General features: G+C 60.2%; 1 protein-coding gene across 5 annotated transcripts in view; it reads left to right on the top strand.

Annotated features, from left to right (window-relative positions):
• Positions 1-21,827, top strand: part of LOC140420856 (uncharacterized) — a 245,636-nt gene that overhangs the window by 42,670 nt on the left and 181,139 nt on the right. For all 5 annotated transcript variants that reach the window (XM_072504944.1, XM_072504945.1, XM_072504941.1 and 2 more), the window contains one exon: positions 3,295-3,627. In XM_072504944.1, the coding sequence (XP_072361045.1) occupies positions 3,353-3,627 (275 nt within the window). In that variant the 5' untranslated portion in view covers positions 3,295-3,352. The remainder of the gene's footprint in view (positions 1-3,294; positions 3,628-21,827) is intronic.

Raw genomic sequence — 21,827 nt, forward strand, 5'->3', positions numbered from 1 at the left:
AATACAGCACACCGCTTAGTAAGGATTAAAACAACGGTCATTTATTATATAGATAATATACAACAAGCAATATTAATACACTAATACTACTATCTATATAATAAACCTATCACTACTGGTCAATACTTAACTTAGGAAGAGCCCACCAGGTCAGGGAAACGAATGGCTTGTCCAATCAAATCAGGCCCGCGGGATTCAAAAGGCTGCTACAGGTCGGTGGCTAGGTGTCTCTACCGGATAGCGATCGCTGGATTCAAACTTACTGTTGCCGGTTGCTGTTCTTGCGAAGGTCTCGGAGCAGGCGAAGAGGAGAGAGAAAGAGATCTGAACTTGGCCCCTCACTTTTATAGGGCCCAGGGGCTTCCCGCCTCCCGGGGCGGCCCTTGACCTTGAGTCCCAAGTGATTGGATTTGTCCCCAATCCCTGGGGTCGATGTGTCCAATGGTGAGGTGATTCCTCGATCGGGGGGTGGTCGTTCACCTGCCTTTGTTTCGGCCACTGCAGGCGCCGACAGGTCTGGCCCGGTATTCAATTGCTAATATGTTGCAATTGTTCCCGGGGATAGCCAATTTAACTGCAGATGTCTGAATAGATGGGCTGCAAACAGTCCTGAATGTAACTGCAAATACCTGGGTTGATGGGCTGTTGATAGCCCTGAGTATCGATCTGGGCTAACTTCCCCAGAGCCGAATATGCAATACTGTCTGCAGCTGCCTGCTTGTGTCTTGTTAGCTGCTTTTCCCAGCAGTCTTTCGGGGTAGCCATTTCAATCTGGGTTTTGGCCCGATTAATCGGAACGCAGCCATTTTACGTGGCTACGTGGATAGTCGGACACTTTTTCCAAGGATGGAAATGTCAATTACAAGGGTGCACAGGTTCAAGGTGAGAAGGGGAAAGTTTAAGGGAGATGTGCACGGGTACGTTTTACACGCAGAGTGCCTGGAACGCCCTGCCAGAGGAGGTGGTTCAAGCAAAACACATAAGCAACATTTAAGAGGCACCTGGATGCTGAGAATCTGGAATATATTGCCTGGGAAGGTAGTGGCGGCTACAAACTCACAACCTTTAAAACGCCACTTGGGTGAGCACTTGAAACATCAACACATTCAAGGATATGGGACAAATGCTGGTAAATAAGATTAGCGCGAAATTGTGGGGTTATTGCTGGTGCAGACCCGATGGGCCGAAGAGCCTTTTCTGCACTGTACGACTCTGACTCTGTCTCTCTCTCCCTCTCCCTCTCTCTCTCTCTCTCTCTCTCTCTGTCTGTCTCATAGAATCTTGACAGTGCAGAAGGAGGCCATTCGGCCCATCGAATATGCATCGACACTCTGAAAGAGCATCCTACTGTTGCTAACTTTTGGTTGGCTCTTAATTTGGCTATGTTTAATCACGTTTGCTCAAGAGTCGCCAGGTATCTTTCGAGACCGCCACAAGGTTCAGAACCGAATACTGATCAATGACTCGATATACCAATTAGTAAGTTTATCATAGAATTTACAGTGCAGAAGGAGGCCATTCGGCCCATCGAGTCAGCACTGGCTCTTGGAAAGAGCATCCTACCCAAGGTCCACACCTCCACCCTTTCCCCATAACCCAGTAATCCCACCCAACACTAAGGTCAATTTATCATGGCCAATCCACCTAACCTGCACATCTTTGGACTGTGGGAGGAAACCCACGCACACACGGGGAGAATGTGCAGACGCCGCACAGACAGTGACCCAAGCTGGGAATCGAACCTGGGACCTTGGAGCTGTGAAGCAATTGTGCTAACCACAATGCTACCGTGCTGCCCAAGTTCAAAAACAATGCTCATTTATTTACACACAGTCAAATCTACTCATGCATAAACTCTACAAACTAAACTACCGCTAAAGCCTATACTTGGCTTTGGGTGCCCATTCAGTCAGAGGAACAATGGTCGTTGCTCGGTTCTGAGGCTGCTGGGTTGAGCTGTTTACAGGGTAGCAACTAGGAGCGTCTATCTCGTAGCGTGCGTTGACTTGGGACTTACTTGGTCTGATGCAGCTGCTAGGCAGGCCTCTTCGGTGAGAGCAAAAGCCAAAGGAGGGCGTTTCTCCCTTGGGGGGTACCTTTTATACGGAAAAGGGCTTTGCGTGCTTTTGGGCGGGCCTTGAACTTGGCCTCAACTAATTGGGTCTTTCCCAATCATCTGTATCGATTTTCCTCCAATAGAGGGGCGGTTCCCTGATCGCTGGGCGTGTCCTGGTGACTGTCAATCTGCTTTGTCTTAGCTTCTTCTGGCGCCGGGGAGTCTGCCTTAACATTGTGCATCTAAATGTTTCCCTTTTGTCCCGGAGATGGCTCATTAGTATGTAGATTGTTTGGTAGTTTCTGTCCTGTCTGAGAGTTTAAGGTTCTAATCAACAGACTGAGCTTGCACCTGCATGTTTCTTTGCATTGTCCAATTTTCCCTGCATTCTTTGCAGGCGTCCATTTTGTAATCGGGACGTGGCCACCCAGATTGCTACATGACTTAGGCCCATTCCCCTGCCCTATCCTCATAACCCCATCTAACCTGCATATCTTTGGATTGTGGGAGGAAACTGGAGCACCCGGAGGAAACCCACACAGACACGGAGAGAACGTGCAAACTCCACACAGTCACCCAGGTCTGGAATTGGCCGACTCCGGGTCCCTGGCGCTGTGAGGCAGCAGTGCTAACGACTGCCACCGTGCTACCCTGCCTCTGTGTCTCTATTTCTCTCTCTGTCCCTGTGTCTCTGCCTCTCTCTTCCCTGTGTCACTCTCTGTGTGTGTCTCTCTCTCTCACTCTCTCTCTCTCTCATTCTCTCCTGTGTCCCGTTCCCTCTGCCTGCCTCTCTCTCTGTCTGTTTGTGTGTGTCTCTCTCTTTCTCTCTGTGGGTCTCTCTCTGTCTCTCTTTGTTCGTCCCTTTGTTGGCCTGTATATTCTAGTTTATGAGGTCTGAATGATCTGTGAGGCCTGACTGCTTTTTCCTGGACTGAAGTGTATGTTACAGGGGTGGTTCCAACTGAGGCCTTTGTCACTGTACAGCTTCCAGCTGAAGCAGAGATTACAGCGAGAAAGGGCAGTCTTTTCAAAGCTTGGAGTGGCTGTATTCCTTGCATGTGAAACAAGAGAAGCGCCTGTTTGCAGTAGTGAGAGGGCCTGAAGGGGGAGGGGGAATGGGAGGAGGGGCTTCTGCTTCCTCCTGACAATAATCGCGATTAATCTCCACCGTGGGGTGCCAGAGGCAGAGCTAAAAACGCAGCTAACATGATTGTTCCCTCTCTCTTTCCTGGGACCAGCCACAGAGACGGGTCTTCAGTCCGAGACAAGGAGCAGAAGGACAGATGCAGAGCTACAATGGATGCGGAAAAACATTCAGAGCCCAAACCAGAGACTGTGAGTGGTGAGGAGGAGCCGAACGACGAGGCCACAGATCCCGAAATGGCCTCAGTCCCTTCCTCCCCTGAATCAGAGACCGAGAGCAGCGAGGAGGATCTGAGCGACGAAGCAACAGATCCTGAAATGGCCTCAACCCCGTCCTCCCCATTATCAGAGGCTGAGAGCAGCGACGACGATGAGCAGACCCCCAGCGAGGATGCAACAGATCGCATTGAGGCAGATGCACAGCCGAGGTAAGCTGGCCTGCTCTGAGCAGCAGTGTAAGAAATATCAGTGATTGATTGATGGGATGTGATAGTCGATAGGGAGCCTGCAGAGTGAGGAATGTTGCTAAACTTGTTTAACATGGCTTCACAACAGAGGCCTTCATGTAGAGATACACATACGCAGGCGCACACATACACAAGGAGGCATGCACACATGGACACAACTGGAGCCACACACCATGCATACCGAGATGCACATGTGCACAGCCACACGGATTGCATAGCCACATGGGCACGCACACACAGACACACACATAGACACAACCGGAGACATATGCGCACACATACACAGACATATGGACACGAGCATACACACACGGAAACAATCGGACAAACACAAGGAGGCATGCGCGTGCACACACTGAGGCGGATACACGCACACGGCACACGTACAGAACTGGAGACGAACCCGTGCACAAGCAGATGCACATGTGCAGTCACATGCACCACAGGTGTGCACGTGCACACGCTCATTGCCGCCGCGCATGCTTGCAGACGCACACGCTCTCAGAAGCATGCACACAGTCACACACACACATATGGGCACAATTGGAGACAAACACAAGGAGAAACACGCTCAGAAACACGCAAGCGTGCATGCAGGAACAGTAAGTGCGCAAATGCAGACATACGTGAAGGCAGACACACACGTGCACAGACACTCTCATTCACGGACACACGTGCACTCACTCACCATCTGCTACAGAACAAAATCCTGCCCCTCACTCCAATGCTGGAAGCCCTACACTCCTGCTGCCTCAGCCACCCGCCATCATTACCTTCCTCCAGGCTTCGATTCAGAGACAGCACAGCTTGGTCACATCCTTCCCCTATTTAAACTGGCTCAGCTCTGAGAGAACATCACGAACAGGTGGTCAGAGATCCCACTCACAGAACCCCCGTTCACGATGACCCCCACTCATGTTGCTCACAGTGACCCTCGCTCACAGTGACCCCCACTCACCTCGCTCACACTGATCCCCGCTCACCTCGCTCACAGTGACCCTCGCTCACAGTGACCCCCACTCACCTCGGCCACAGTGACCCCCCCACTCACCTCGTCCACAGTGACCCCCACTCACCTCAACCACAGTGACCCCCGCTCATCTCGCTTACAGTGACCCCCACTACCTTCGCCACTCACCTCTCTCAGTGACCCCCACTCAACAGGCCACAGTGACCCTTGCTCACATCGCTCACAGTGATCCCAACTCATCTCGCTCACAATGACCCCTGCTCACGGTGACCCACGCTCTCAGTGACCCCCACTCCCCTCTCTCACAGTGACCCCCCCCACTCACCTGGATCTCAGTGACCCCCACTCACCTCGTTCACAGTGACCCCCACTCACCTCGCCCACAGTGACCCCCACTCACCTCGCCCACAGTGACCCCCACTCACCTCGGCCACAGTGACCCCCACTCACCTCTTCCACAGTGACCCCCACTCACCTCTTCCACAGTGACCCCCACTCACCTCGCCCACAGTGACCCCCACTCACCTCGCCCACAGTGACCCCCACTCGCCTCGCCCACAGTGACCCCCACTCGCCTCGCCCACAGTGACCCCCACTCACCTCGCCCACAGTGCCCCCCACTCACCTCGCCCACAGTGACCCCCACTCACCTCGCCCACAGTGACCCCCACTCACCTCGCTCACAGTTAACCCCACTCAGCTCGCTCACAGTTACCCCCACTCACCTCGCCAAAGTGACCCCCATTTACCTCGCCCACAGTGACCCCCACTCGCCTCGTTCACAGTGAACCCCATTCACCTCGTTCACAGTGACCCCCACTCACCTCGTTCACAGTGACCCCCACTCACCTCGTTCACAGTGACCCCCACTCACCTCGTTCACAGTGACCCCCACTCACCTCGTTCACAGTGACCCCCACTCACCTCGTTCACAGTGACCCCCACTCACCTCGTTCACAGTGACCCCCACTCACCTCGTTCACAGTGACCCCCACTCACCTCGTTCACAGTGACCCCCACTCACCTCGTTCACAGTGACCCCCACTCACCTCGTTCACAGTGACCCCCACTCACCTCGTTCACAGTGACCCCCACTCACCTCGTTCACAGTGACCCCCACTCACCTCGTTCACAGTGACCCCCACACACCTCGTTCACAGTGACCCCCACTCACCTCGCTCACAGTGACCCTCACTCACCTGGTTCACAGTTTCCCCCCCCACTCTCCTTGCTCACCGTGACCCTCGCTCACAGTGACCTCCACTCACCTCGCTCACAGTGACCCCCTCACTTTGCTCACAGTGACCCCCACTCACTTTGCTCACAGTGACCCCCACTCACTTTGCTCAGTGACCCCCACTCACCTCGTTCACAGTGACCCCCACTCACCTCGTTCACAGTGACCCCCACTCACTGCGCTCTCAGTGACCCCCACTCACTGCGCTCTCAGTGACCCCCACTCACCTCGCTCACTGTGACCCCCACTCACTTCGCTCACAGTGACCCCCTTTCACCTCGCTCACAGTGACCCTCGCTTACCACGCTCACAGTGACCCCCTCTCACCTCGTTCACAGTGACCCCCACTCACCTCGTTCACAGTGACCCCCACTCCCCTCGTTCACAGTGACCCCCACTCCCCTCGTTCACAGTGACCCCCACTCATCCCGCTGACAGTGACCCCCGCTCACCTCGCTGACAGTGGCCCTCGCTGACAGTGGCCCTCGCTGACAGTGGCCCTCGCTGACAGTGGCCCTCGCTGACAGTGGCCCTCGCTGACAGTGGCCCTCGCTGACAGTGGCCCTCGCTGACAGTGGCCCTCGCTGACAGTGGCCCTCGCTGACAGTGGCCCTCGCTGACAGTGGCCCTCGCTGACAGTGGCCCTCGCTGACAGTGGCCCTCGCTGACAGTGGCCCTCGCTGACAGTGGCCCTCGCTGACAGTGGCCCTCGCTGACAGTGGCCCTCGCTGACAGTGACCCTCGCTGACAGTGACCCTCGCTGACAGTGACCCTCGCTGACAGTGACCCTCGCTGACAGTGACCCTCGCTGACAGTGACCCTCGCTGACAGTGACCCTCGCTGACAGTGACCCTCGCTGACTGTGACCCTCGCTGACTGACCCTCGCTGACTGTGACCCTCGCTGACTGTGACCCTCGCTGACTGTGACCCTCGCTGACTGTGACCCTCGCTGACTGTGACCCTCGCTGACTGTGACCCTCGCTGACTGTGACCCTCGCTGACTGTGACCCTCGCTGACTGTGACCCTCGCTGACTGTGACCCTCGCTGACTGTGACCCTCGCTCACTGTGACCCTCGCTCACTGTGACCCTCGCTCACTGTGACCCTCGCTCACTGTGACCCTCGCTCACTGTGACCCTCGCTCACTGTGACCCTCGCTCACTGTGACCCTCGCTCACTGTGACCCTCGCTCACTGTGACCCTCGCTCACAATGACCCCCGCTCACAGTGAACCCCACTCAGCTCGCTCACAGTGAACCCCACTCACCTCTTCCACAGTGATCCCCACTCACCTCGTTGAAAGTGACCCCCACTCACCTTGCTCACAGTGACCCCTACTCACTTCACTCACAGTGACCCCCACTCACCTTGTCCACAGTGACCCCCACTCACCTCTTCCACAGTGACCCCACTCACCTTGCCCACAGTGACCCCCCACTCACCTCGATTATAGTGACCCCCGCTCACCTTGCTCACAGAGACCCCCGCTCACCTCGTTCACAGCGACCCCCACTCACTTCGCCCACAGTGACCCCCACTCACCTCGTCCACAGTAACCCCCACTCACCTCGTCCACAGTAACCCCCACTCACCTTGCTCACAGTAACCCCCTCTCACAGTAACCCCCTCTCACCTCGCTCACAGCAGCCCCCACTCACCTCGTTCACAGTGACCCCCACTCACCTCGTTCACAGTGACCCCCACTCACCTCGCTCACAGTGACCCCCACTCACTTTGCTCAGTGACCCCCACTCACCTCGATCACAGTGACCCCCACTCACTGCGCTCTCAGTGACCCCCACTCACCTCGTTCACTGTGACCCCCACTCACCTCGTTCACTGTGACCCCCACTCACCTCGTTCACTGTGACCCCCACTCACCTCGTTCACTGTGACCCCCACTCACTTCGCTCACAGTGACCCCCGTTCACCTCGCTCACAGTGACCCTCCCTTACCACGCTCGCAGTGACCCCCACTCACCTCGTTCACAGTGACCCCCACTCCCCTCGTTCACAGTGACCCCCACTCCCCTCGTTCACAGTGACCCCCACTCCCCTCGTTCACAGTGACCCCCACTCATCCCGCTGACAGTGACCCCCGCTCACCTCGCTCACAGTGAGCCCATCTCACCTCGTTCACAGTGACCCCCACTCACCTCGTTCACAGTGACCCCCACTCACCTCGCCCACAGTGACCCCCACTCACCTCGCCCACAGTGACCCCCACTCACCTCGCCCACAGTGCCCCCCACTCACCTCGCCCACAGTGCCCCCCACTCACCTCGCCCACAGTGACCCCCACTCACCTCGCCCACAGTGACCCCCACTCACCTCGCTCACAGTTAACCCCACTCAGCTCGCTCACAGTTACCCCCACTCACCTCGCCAAAGTGACCCCCATTTACCTCGCCCACAGTGACCCCCACTCGCCTCGTTCACAGTGACCCCCATTCACCTCGTTCACAGTGACCCCCATTCACCTCGTTCACAGTGACCCCCACTCACCTCGTTCACAGTGACCCCCACTCACCTCGTTCACAGTGACCCCCACTCACCTCGTTCACAGTGACCCCCACTCACCTCGTTCACAGTGACCCCCACTCACCTCGTTCACAGTGACCCCCACTCACCTCGTTCACAGTGACCCCCACTCACCTCGTTCACAGTGACCCCCACTCACCTCGTTCACAGTGACCCCCACTCACCTCGTTCACAGTGACCCCCACTCACCTCGTTCACAGTGACCCCCACTCACCTCGTTCACAGTGACCCCCACTCACCTCGTTCACAGTGACCCCCACTCACCTCGTTCACAGTGACCCCCACTCACCTCGTTCACAGTGACCCCCACTCACCTCGTTCACAGTGACCCCCACTCACCTCGTTCACAGTGACCCCCACTCACCTCGTTCACAGTGACCCCCACTCACCTCGTTCACAGTGACCCCCACTCACCTCGTTCACAGTGACCCCCACTCACCTCGTTCACAGTGACCCCCACTCACCTCGTTCACAGTGACCCCCACTCACCTCGTTCACAGTGACCCCCACTCACCTCGTTCACAGTGACCCCCACTCACCTCGTTCACAGTGACCCCCACTCACCTCGTTCACAGTGACCCCCACTCACCTCGTTCACAGTGACCCCCACTCACCTCGTTCACAGTGACCCCCACTCACCTCGTTCACAGTGACCCCCACTAACCTCGTTCACAGTGAGCCCCACTCACCTCGTTTACAGTGACCCCCACTCACCTCGTTCACAGTGACCCCCACTCACCTCGTTCACAGTGACCCCCACTCACCTCGTTCACAGTGACCCCCACTCACCTCGCTCACAGTGACCCTCACTCACCTGGTTCACAGTTCCCCCCCCCCACTCTCCTTGCTCACCGTGACCCTCGCTCACAGTGACCTCCACTCACCTCGCTCACAGTGACCCCCTCACCTCGCTCACAGTGACCCCCACTCACTTTGCTCAGTGACCCCCACTCACCTCGTTCACAGTGACCCCCACTCACCTCGCTCACTGTGACCCCCACTCACTTCGCTCACAGTGACCCCCTTTCACCTCGCTCACAGTGACCCTCGCTTACCACGCTCACAGTGACCCCCTCTCACCTCGTTCACAGTGACCCCCACTCCCCTCGTTCACAGTGACCCCCACTCATCCCGCTGACAGTGACCCCCGCTCACCTCGCTGACAGTGGCCCTCGCTGACAGTGGCCCTCGCTGACAGTGGCCCTCGCTGACAGTGGCCCTCGCTGACAGTGGCCCTCGCTGACAGTGGCCCTCGCTGACAGTGGCCCTCGCTGACAGTGGCCCTCGCTGACAGTGACCCTCGCTGACAGTGACCCTCGCTGACAGTGACCCTCGCTGACAGTGACCCTCGCTGACAGTGACCCTCGCTGACTGTGACCCTAGCTGACTGTGACCCTCGCTGACTGTGACCCTCGCTGACTGTGACCCTCGCTGACTGTGACCCTCGCTGACTGTGACCCTCGCTGACTGTGACCCTCTCTGACTGTGACCCTCTCTGACTGTGACCCTCTCTGACTGTGACCCTCTCTGACTGTGACCCTCTCTGACTGTGACCCTCGCTGACTGTGACCCTCGCTGACTGTGACCCTCGCTGACTGTGACCCTCGCTGACTGTGACCCTCGCTGACTGTGACCCTCGCTGACTGTGACCCTCGCTCACTGTGACCCTCGCTCACTGTGACCCTCGCTCACTGTGACCCTCGCTCACTGTGACCCTCGCTCACTGTGACCCACGCTCACTGTGACCCACGCTCACTGTGACCCTCGCTCACATTGACCCTCGCTCACATTGACCCTCGCTCACAATGACCCCCGCTCACAGTGAACCCCACTCAGCTCGCTCACAGTGAACCTTACTCACCTCTTCCACAGTGATCCCCACTCACCTCGTTGACAGTGACCCCCACTCACCTTGCTCACAGTGACCCCTACTCACTTCACTCACAGTGACCCCCACTCACCTTGTCCACAGTGACCCCCACTCACCTCTTCCACAGTGACCCCCACTCACCTCTTCCACAGTGACCCCACTCACCTTGCCCACAGTGACCCCCCCACTCACCTCGCCCTCTGTGACCCCCAATCACCTCGTTCATAGTGACCCCCACTCACCTCTTCCACAGTGACCCCCACTCACCTCTTCCACAGTGACCCCCACTCACCTCTTCCACAGTGACCCCCACTCACCTCTTCCACAGTGACCCCCACTCACCTCTTCCACAGTGACCCCCACTCACCTCTTCCACAGTGACCCCCACTCACCTCGTTCACAGTGAGCACCACTCGCCTCGCTCACAGTGACCCCCACTCACCTCGATTATAGTGACCCCCACTCACCTTGCTCACAGAGACCCCCGCTCACCTCGTTCACAGCGACCACCACTCACTTCGCCCACAGTGACCCCCACTCACCTCGTCCACAGTAACCCCCACTCACCTCGTCCACAGTAACCCCCACTCACCTTGCTCACAGTAACCCCCTCTCACAGTAACCCCCTCTCACCTCGCTCACAGCAGCCCCCACTCACCTCGTTCACAGTGACCCCCACTCACCTCGTTCACAGTGACCCCCACTCACCTCGTTCACAGTGACCCCCACTCACCTCGCTCACAGTGACCCCCACTCACTTTGCTCAGTGACCCCCACTCACCTCGGTCACAGTGACCCCCACTCACTGCGCTCTCAGTGACCCCCACTCACCTCGTTCACTGTGACCCCCACTCACTTCGCTCACAGTGACCCCCGTTCACCTCGCTCACAGTGACCCTCCCTTACCACGCTCACAGTGACCCCCACTCACCTCGTTCACAGTGACCCCCACTCCCCTCGTTCACAGTGACCCCCACTCCCCTCGTTCACAGTGACCCCCACTCCCCTCGTTCACAGTGACCCCCACTCATCCCGCTGACAGTGACCCCCGCTCACCTCGCTCACAGTGAGCCCATCTCACCTCGTTCACAGTGACCCCCACTCACCTCGTTCACAGTGACCCCCACTCCCCTCGTTCACAGTGACCCCCACTCCCCTCGTTCACAGTGACCCCCACTCATCCCGCTGACAGTGACCCCCGCTCACCTCGCTGACAGTGACCCCCACTCACTTCGCTCACAGTGACCCCCACTCAATTTGCTCAGTGACCCCCACTCACCTCGGCCACAGTGACCCCCACTCACTGCGCTCTCAGCGACCCCCACTCACCTCGTTCACTGTGACCCCCACTCACTTCGCTCACAGTGACCCCCGTTCACCTCGCTCACAGTGACCCCCACTCACCTCGTTCACAGTGACCCCCACTCACCTCGTTCACAGTGACCCCCACTCCCCTCGTTCACAGTGACCCCCACTCCCCTCGTTCATAGTGACCCCCACTCATCCCGCTGACAGTGACCCCCGCTCACCTCGTTCACAGTGACCCCATCTCACCTCGTTCACAGTGACCCCCACTCACCTCGTTCACAGTGACCCCCACTCCCCTCGTTCACAGTGACTCCCACTCCCCTCGTTCACAGTGACCCCCACTCATCCCGCTGACAGTGACCCCTGCTCACCTCGCTGACAGTGACCCTCGCTGACAGTGACCCTCGCTGACAGTGACCCTCGCTGACAGTGACCCTCGCTGACAGTGACCCTCGCTGACAGTGACCCTCGCTGACTGTGACCCTCGCTGACTGTGACCCTCGCTGACTGTGACCCTCGCTGACTGTGACCCTCGCTGACTGTGACCCTCGCTGACTGTGACCCTCGCTGACTGTGACCCTCGCTGACTGTGACCCTCGCTGACTGTGACCCTCGCTGACTGTGACCCTCGCTCACTGTGACCCTCGCTCACTGTGACCCTCGCTCACTGTGACCCTCGCTCACTGTGACCCTCGCTCACTGTGACCCTCGCTCACTGTGACCCTCGCTCACTGTGACCCTCGCTCACTGTGACCCTCGCTCACTGTGACCCTCGCTCACTGTGACCCTCGCTCACTGTGACCCTCGCTCACATTGACCCTCGCTCACAGTGACCCCGCTCACAGTGACCCCGCTCACCTCGATCACAGTGACCCCCACTCACCTCGCTCACAGTGACCCCCACTCACCTCGCTCACAGTGACCCCCACTCACCTCGCTCACAGTGAACCCCACTCACCTCGCCCACAGTGACCCCCACTCACCTCGCTCACAGTGACCCCCACTCACCTCGCTCACAGTGACCCCCGCTCACCTTGCTCACAGTGACCCCCGCTCACCTTGCTCACAGTGACCCCCGTTCACCTCGCTCACAGTGACCCCCACTCACCTCGTTCACAGTGACCCCCACTCACCTCGTTCACAGTGACCCCCACTCCCCTCGTTCACAGTGACCCCCACTCCCCTCGTTCACAGTGACCCCCGCTCATCCCGCTGACAGTGACTCCCGCTCACCTCGCTCACAGTGACCCCATCTCACCTCGTTCACAGTGACCCCCACTCACCTCGTTCACAGTGACCCCCACTCCCCTCGTTCACAGTGACCCCCCACTCCCCTCGTTCACAGTGACCCCCACTCCCCTCGTTCACAGTGACCCCCACTCATCCCGCTGACAGTGACCCCCGCTCACCTCGCTGACAGTGACCCCCACTCACTTCGCTCACAGTGACCCCCACTCACTTCGCTCACAGTGACCCCCACTCACTTTGCTCAGTGACCCCCACTCACCTCGGCCACAGTGACCCCCACTCACTGCGCTCTCAGTGACCCCCACTCACCTCGTTCACTGTGACCCCGACTCACTTCGCTCACAGTGACCCCCGTTCACCTCGCTCACAGTGACCCCCACTCACCTCGTTCACAGTGACCCCCACTCACCTCGTTCACAGTGACCCCCACTCCCCTCGTTCACAGTGACCCCCACTCCCCTCGTTCACAGTGACCCCCACTCCCCTCGTTCACAGTGACCCCCACTCATCCCGCTGACAGTGACCCCCGCTCCCCTCGCTCACAGTGACCCCATCTCACCTCGTTCACTGTGACCCCCACTCACCTCGTTCACAGTGACCCCCACTCCCCTCGTTCACAGTGACCCCCACTCCCCTCGTTCACAGTGACTCCCACTCCCCTCGTTCACAGTGACCCCCACTCATCCCGCTGACAGTGATCCCCGCTCACCTCGCTGACAGTGACCCTCGCTGACAGTGACCCTTGCTGACAGTGACCCTCGCTGACAGTGACCCTCGCTGACAGTGACCCTCGCTGACAGTGACCCTCGCTGACAGTGACCCTCGCTGACAGTGACCCTCGCTGACTGTGACCCTCGCTGACTGTGACCCTCGCTGACTGTGACCCTCGCTGACAGTGACCCTCGCTGACTGTGACCCTCGCTGACTGTGACCCTCGCTGACTGTGACCCTCGCTGACAGTGACCCTCGCTGACAGTGACCCTCGCTGACAGTGACCCTCGCTGACAGTGACCCTCGCTGACTGTGACCCTCGCTGACTGTGACCCTCGCTGACTGTGACCCTCGCTGACTGTGACCCTCGCTGACTGTGACCCTCGCTGACTGTGACCCTCGCTGACTGTGACCCTCGCTGACTGTGACCCTCGCTGACTGTGACCCTCGCTGACTGTGACCCTCGCTGACTGTGACCCTCGCTCACTGTGACCCTCGCTCACTGTGACCCTCGCTCACTGTGACCCTCGCTCACTGTGACCCTCGCTCACTGTGACCCTCGCTCACTGTGACCCTCGCTCACTGTGACCCTCCTCACAGTGACCCCGCTCACAGTGACCACGCTCACCTCGATCACAGTGACCCCCAATCACCTCGCCCACAGTGACCCCCACTCACCTCGTTCACAGTGACCCGCACTCACCTCGCCCACAGTGACCCGCACTCACCTCGCCCACAGTGACCCGCACTCACCTCGCCCACAGTGACCCGCACTCACCTCGCCCACAGTGACCCGCACTCACCTCGCCCACAGTGACCCGCACTCACCTCGCCCACAGTGACCCCCAATCACCTCGCCCACAGTGCCCCCCACTCACCTCGCCCACAGTGACCCCCACTCACCTCGCCCACAGTGACCCCCACTCACCTCGCCCACAGTGACCCCCACTCACCTCGCCCACAGTGACCCCCACTCACCTCGCCCACAGTGACCCCCACTCACCTCGTTCACAGTGACCCCCACTCCCCTCGCTCACAGTGACCCGCACTCACCTCGCCCACAGTGACCCGCACTCACCTCGCCCACAGTGACCCCCACTCACCTCGTTCACAGTGACCCCCACTCACCTCGCTCACAGTGACCCGCACTCACCTCGCCCACAGTGACCCCCACTCACCTCGCCCACAGTGACCCCCACTCACCTCGTTCACAGTGACCCCCACTCACCTCGCTCACAGTGACCCGCACTCACCTCGCCCACAGTGACCCCCACTCACCTCGCCCACAGTGACCCCCACTCACTTCGCCCACAGTGACCCGCACTCACCTCGCCCACAGTGACCCGCACTCACCTCGCCCACAGTGACCCCCAATCACCTCGCCCACAGTGCCCCCCACTCACCTCGCCCACAGTGACCCCCACTCACCTCGCCCACAGTGACCCCCACTCACCTCGCCCACAGTGACCCCCACTCACCTCGCCCACAGTGACCCCCACTCACCTCGCCCACAGTGACCCCCACTCACCTCGCCCACAGTGACCCCCACTCACCTCGCCCACAGTGACCCCCACTCACCTCGTTCACAGTGACCCCCACTCACCTCGTTCACAGTGACCCCCACTCACCTCGTTCACAGTGACCCCCACTCACCTCGTTCACAGTGACCCCCACTCACCTCGTTCACAGTGACCCCCACTCACCTCGTTCACAGTGACCCCCACTCACCTCGCTCACAGTGACCCCCACTCACCTCGCTCACAGTGACCCCCACTCACCTCGCTCACAGTGACCCCCACTCACCTCGCTCACAGTGACCCCCACTCACCTCGCTCACAGTGACCCCCACTCACCTCGCTCACAGTGACCCCCACTCACCTCGCTCACAGTGACCCCCACTCACCTCGCTCACAGTGACCCCCACTCACCTCGCTCACAGTGACCCCCACTCACCTCGCTCACAGTGACCCCCACTCACCTCGCTCACAGTGACCCCCACTCACCTCGCTCACAGTGACCCCCACTCACCTCGCTCACAGTGACCCCCACTCACCTCGCTCACAGTGACCCCCACACACCTCGCTCACAGTGAACCCCTCTCACCTCGCTCACAGTGACCCCCACTCACCTCGTTCACAGTGACCCCCACTCACCTCGTTCACAGTGACCCCCACTCACCTCGTTCACAGTGACCCCCACTCACCTCGTTCACAGTGACCCCAACTCACCTCGCTCACAGTGACCCCCACTCACCTCGTTCACAGTGACCCCCACTCACCTCGTTCACAGTGACCCCCACTCACCTCGTTCACAGTGACCCCCACTCACCTCGTTCACAGTGACCCCCACTCACCTCGTTCACAGTGACCCCCACTCACCTCGCTCACAGTGACCCCCACTCACCTCGCTCACAGTGACCCCCACTCACCTCGCTCACAGTGACCCCCACTCACCTCGCTCACAGTGACCCCCACTCACCTCGCTCACAGTGACCCCCACTCACCTCGCTCACAGTGACCCCCACTCACCTCGCTCACAGTGACCCCCACTCACCTCGCTCACAGTGACCCCCACTCACCTCGCTCACAGTGACCCCCACTCACCTCGCTCACAGTGACCCCCACTCACCTCGCCCACAGTGACCCCCACTCACCTCGCCCACAGTGACCCCCACTCACCTCGTTCACAGTGACCCCCACTCCCCTCGCTCACAGTGACCCGCACTCACCTCGCCCACAGTGACCCGCACTCACCTCGCCCACAGTGACCCGCACTCACCTCGCCCACAGTGACCCCCACTCACCTCGTTCACAGTGACCCCCACTCACCTCGCTCACAGTGACCCGCACTCACCTCGCCCACAGTGACCCCCACTCACCTCGCCCACAGTGACCCCCACTCACCTCGTTCACAGTGACCCCCACTCACCTCGCTCACAGTGACCCGCACTCACCTCGCCCACAGTGACCCCCACTCACCTCGCCCACAGTGACCCCCACTCACTTCGCCCACAGTGACCCGCACTCACCTCGCCCACAGTGACCCGCACTCACCTCGCCCACAGTGACCCCCAATCACCTCGCCCACAGTGCCCCCCACTCACCTCGCCCACAGTGACCCCCACTCACCTCGCCCACAGTGACCCCCACTCACCTCGCCCACAGTGACCCCCACTCACCTCGCCCACAGTGACCCCCACTCACCTCGCCCACAGTGACCCCCACTCACCTCGCCCACAGTGACCCCCACTCACCTCGTTCACAGTGACCCCCACTCACCTCGTTCACAGTGACCCCCACTCACCTCGTTCACAGTGACCCCCACTCACCTCGTTCACAGTGACCCCCACTCACCTCGTTCACAGTGACCCCCACTCACCTCGTTCACAGTGACCCCCACTCACCTCGCTCACAGTGACCCCCACTCACCTCGCTCACAGTGACCCCCACTCACCTCGCTCACAGTGACCCCCACTCACCTCGCTCACAGTGACCCCCACTCACCTCGCTCACAGTGACCCCCACTCACCTCGCTCACAGTGACCCCCACTCACCTCGCTCACAGTGACCCCCACTCACCTCGCTCACAGTGACCCCCACTCACCTCGCTCACAGTGACCCCCACTCACCTCGCTCACAGTGACCCCCACTCACCTCGCTCACAGTGACCCCCACTCACCTCGCTCACAGTGACCCCCACTCACCTCGCTCACAGTGACCCCCACTCACCTCGCTCACAGTGACCCCCACACACCTCGCTCACAGTGAACCCCTCTCACCTCGCTCACAGTGACCCCCACTCACCTCGTTCACAGTGACCCCCACTCACCTCGTTCACAGTGACCCCCACTCACCTCGTTCACAGTGACCCCCACTCACCTCGTTCACAGTGACCCCAACTCACCTCGCTCACAGTGACCCCCACTCACCTCGTTCACAGTGACCCCCACTCACCTCGTTCACAGTGACCCCCACTCACCTCGTTCACAGTGACCCCCACTCACCTCGTTCACAGTGACCCCCACTCACCTCGTTCACAGTGACCCCCACTCACCTCGCTCACAGTGACCCCCACTCACCTCGCTCACAGTGACCCCCACTCACCTCGCTCACAGTGACCCCCACTCACCTCGCTCACAGTGACCCCCACTCACCTCGCTCACAGTGACCCCCACTCACCTCGCTCACAGTGACCCCCACTCACCTCGCTCACAGTGACCCCCACTCACCTCGCTCACAGTGACCCCCACTCACCTCGCTCACAGTGACCCCCACTCACCTCGCTCACAGTGACCCCCACTCACCTCGCTCACAGTGACCCCCACTCACCTCGCTCACAGTGACCCCCACTCACCTCGCTCACAGTGACCCCCACTCACCTCGCTCACAGTGACCCCCACTCACCTCGCCCACAGTGACCCCCACTCACCTCGTTCACAGTGACCCCCACTCACCTCGTTCACAGTGACCCCCACTCACCTCGTTCACAGTGACCCCCACTCACCTCGCTCACAGTGACCCCCACTCACCTCGCTCACAGTGACCCCCACTCACCTCGCTCACAGTGACCCCCACTCACCTCGCTCACAGTGACCCCCACTCACCTCGCTCACAGTGACCCCCACTCACCTCGCTCACAGTGACCCCCACTCACCTCGCTCACAGTGACCCCCACTCACCTCGCTCACAGTGACCCCCACTCACCTCGCTCACAGTGACCCCCACTCACCTCGCTCACAGTGACCCCCACTCACCTCGCTCACAGTGACCCCCACTCACCTCGCTCACAGTGACCCCCACTCACCTCGCTCACAGTGACCCCCACTCACCTCGCTCACAGTGACCCCCACTCACCTCGCTCACAGTGACCCCCACTCACCTCGCTCACAGTGACCCCCACACACCTCGCTCACAGTGAACCCCTCTCACCTCGCTCACAGTGACCCCCACTCACCTCGTTCACAGTGACCCCCACTCACCTCGTTCACAGTGACCCCCACTCACCTCGTTCACAGTGACCCCCACTCACCTCGTTCACAGTGACCCCAACTCACCTCGCTCACAGTGACCCCCACTCACCTCGCTCACAGTGACCCCCACTCACCTCGCTCACAGTGACCCCCACTCACCTCGCTCACAGTGACCCCCACTCACCTCGCTCACAGTGACCCCCACTCACCTCGCTCACAGTGACCCCCACTCACCTCGCTCACAGTGACCCCCACTCACCTCGCTCACAGTGACCCCCACTCACCTCGCTCACAGTGACCCCCACTCACCTCGCTCACAGTGACCCCCACTCACCTCGCTCACAGTGACCCCCACTCACCTCGCTCACAGTGACCCCCACTCACCTCGCTCACAGTGACCCCCACTCACCTCGCTCACAGTGACCCCCACTCACCTCGCTCACAGTGACCCCCACACACCTCGCTCACAGTGAACCCCTCTCACCTCGCTCACAGTGAACCCCACTCACCTCGCTTACAGTGAACCCCACTCACCTCGCTCACAGTGAACCCCACACACCTCTTCCACAGTGACCCCCACTCACCTCGTTGACAGTGACCCCCACTCACCTCGCTCACAGTGACCCCCACTCACCTCGCTCACAGTGAACCCCACTCACCTTGTCCACAGTGACCCCCACTCACCTCTTCCACCGTGACCCCCACTCACCTCTTCCACCGTGACCCCCACTCACCTCTTCCACAGTGACCCCCACTCGCCTCGTTGACAGTGAGCACCACTCGCCTCGCCCACAGTGACCCCCACTCACCTCGCCCACAGTGACCCCCACTCACCTCGCCCACAGTGACCCCCACTCACCTCGCCCACAGTGACCCCCACTCACCTCGCCCACAGTGACCCCCACTCACCTCGCCCACAGTGACCCCCACTCACCTCGCCCACATTGACCCCCACTCACCTCGTTCACAGTGACCCCCACTCACCTCGTTCACAGTGACCCCCACTCACCTCGTTCACAGTGACCCCCACTCACCTCGTTCACAGTGACCCCCACTCACCTCGTTCACAGTGACCCCCACTCACCTCGTTCACAGTGACCCCCACTCACCTCGTTCACAGTGACCCCCACTCACCTCGTTCACAGTGACCCCCACTCACCTCGTTCACAGTGACCCCCACTCACCTCGTTCACAGTGACCCCCACTCACCTCGTTCACAGTGACCCCCACTCACCTCTTCCACAGTGACCCCCACTCACCTCGTTGACAGAGAACACCACTCGCCTCGCTCACAGTGACCCCCACTCACCTCGATTATAGTGACCCCCACACACCTTGCTCACAGCGACCACCGCTCATCTCGTCCACAGTAACCCCCAATCACCTCGCCCACAGTGACCCGCACTCACCTCGCCCACAGTGACCCGCACTCACCTCGCCCACAGTGACCCGCACTCACCTCGCCCACAGTGACCCTCACTCACCTGGTTAACAGTTTCCCCCCCCACTCTCCTTGCTCACCGTGACCCCCACTCACCTCGCTCACAGTGACCTCCGCTCACAGTGACCTCCACTCACCTCGCTCACAGTGACCCCCACTCACTTTGCTCACAGTGACCCCCACTCACTTTGCTCACTGACCCCCACTCACTTTGCTCACTGACCCCCACTCACCTCGGTCACAGTGACCCCCACTCACTTCGCTCACTGTGACTCCCACTCACTTCGCTCACAGTGACCCCCGTTCACCTCGCTCACAGTGACCCTCGCTTACCACGCTCACAGTGACCCCCTCTCACCTCGTTCACAGTGACCCCCTCTCACCTCGTTCACAGTGACCCCCACTCACCTCGTTCACCGTGACCCCCACTCACCTCGCCCACAGTGACCCCCGCTCACCTCGCTCACAGTGACCCCCTCACCTCGCCACGGTGACCCCCTCTCACCTCGCCCACGGTGACCCCCTCTCACCTCGCCCACAGTGACCCCCAATCACCTCGCCCACAGTGACCCCCACTCACCTCGTTCACAGTGACCCCCACTCACCTCCCCCACAGTGACCCCCACTCACCTCGCCCACAGTGACCCGCACTCACCTCGCCCACAGTGACCCGTACTCACCTCGCCCACAGTGACCCCCACTCACCTCGCCCACAGTGACCCCCACTCACCTCGCCCACAGTGCCCCCCACTCACCTCGCCCACAGTGACCCCCACTCACCTCGCCCACAGTGACCCCCACTCACCTCGCCCACAGTGACCCCCACTCACCTCGCTCACAGTGACCCCCACTCACCTCGCTCACAGTGACCCTTACCTCGCTCACAGTAACCCCCACTTACCTCGCTCACAGTGACCCCCCACTCACCTCGCTCTCAGTGACCCCACTCACCACCTCGCTCTCAGTAACCCCCTCTCACCTCGCTCACAGCAACCGCCACTCACCTCGCTCACAGTGACCCCCACTCACCTCTTCCACAGTGACCCCCACTCCCCTCGTTCACAGTGACCCCCACTCATCCCGCTGACAGTGACCCCCGCTCACCTCGCTGACAGTGACCCTCGCTGACAGTGACCCTCGCTGACAGTGACCCTCGCTGACAGTGACACTCGCTGACAGTGACCCTCGCTGACAGTGACCCTCGCTGACTGTGACCCTCGCTGACTGTGACCCTCGCTGACTGTGACCCTCGCTGACTGTGACCCTCGCTGACTGTGACCCTCGCTGACTGTGACCCTCGCTGACTGTGACCCTCGCTGACTGTGACCCTCGCTGACTGTGACCCTCGCTGACTGTGACCTTCGCTGACTGTGACCCTCGCTCACTGTGACCCTCGCTCACTGTGACCCTCGCTGACTGTGACCCTCGCTGACTGTGACCCTCGCTGACTGTGACCCTCGCTGACTGTGACCCTCGCTGACTGTGACCCTCGCTGACTGTGACCCTCGCTCACTGTGACCCTCGCTCACTGTGACCCTCGCTCACTGTGACCCTCGCTCACTGTGACCCTCGCTCACTGTGACCCTCGCTCACTGTGACCCTCGCTCACTGTGACCCTCGCTCACAGTGACCCCCGCTCACTGACCCCCGCTCACCTCGATCACAGTGACCCCCGCTCACCTCGATCACAGTGACCCTCGCTCACAGTGACCCCCACTCACCTTGCCCACAGTGACCCCCACTCACCTCGCCCTCCGTGACCCCCACTCACCTCGCCCTCCGTGACCCCCAATCACCTCGTTCATAGTGTCCCCCACTCACCTCGTTCATAGTGACCCCCACTCACCTCGCTCACAGTGACCCCC

The sequence above is a fragment of the Scyliorhinus torazame genome, chromosome 5 (assembly GCF_047496885.1).
Source record: "Scyliorhinus torazame isolate Kashiwa2021f chromosome 5, sScyTor2.1, whole genome shotgun sequence".
In the NCBI taxonomy this organism is placed as follows: domain Eukaryota; kingdom Metazoa; phylum Chordata; class Chondrichthyes; order Carcharhiniformes; family Scyliorhinidae; genus Scyliorhinus; species Scyliorhinus torazame.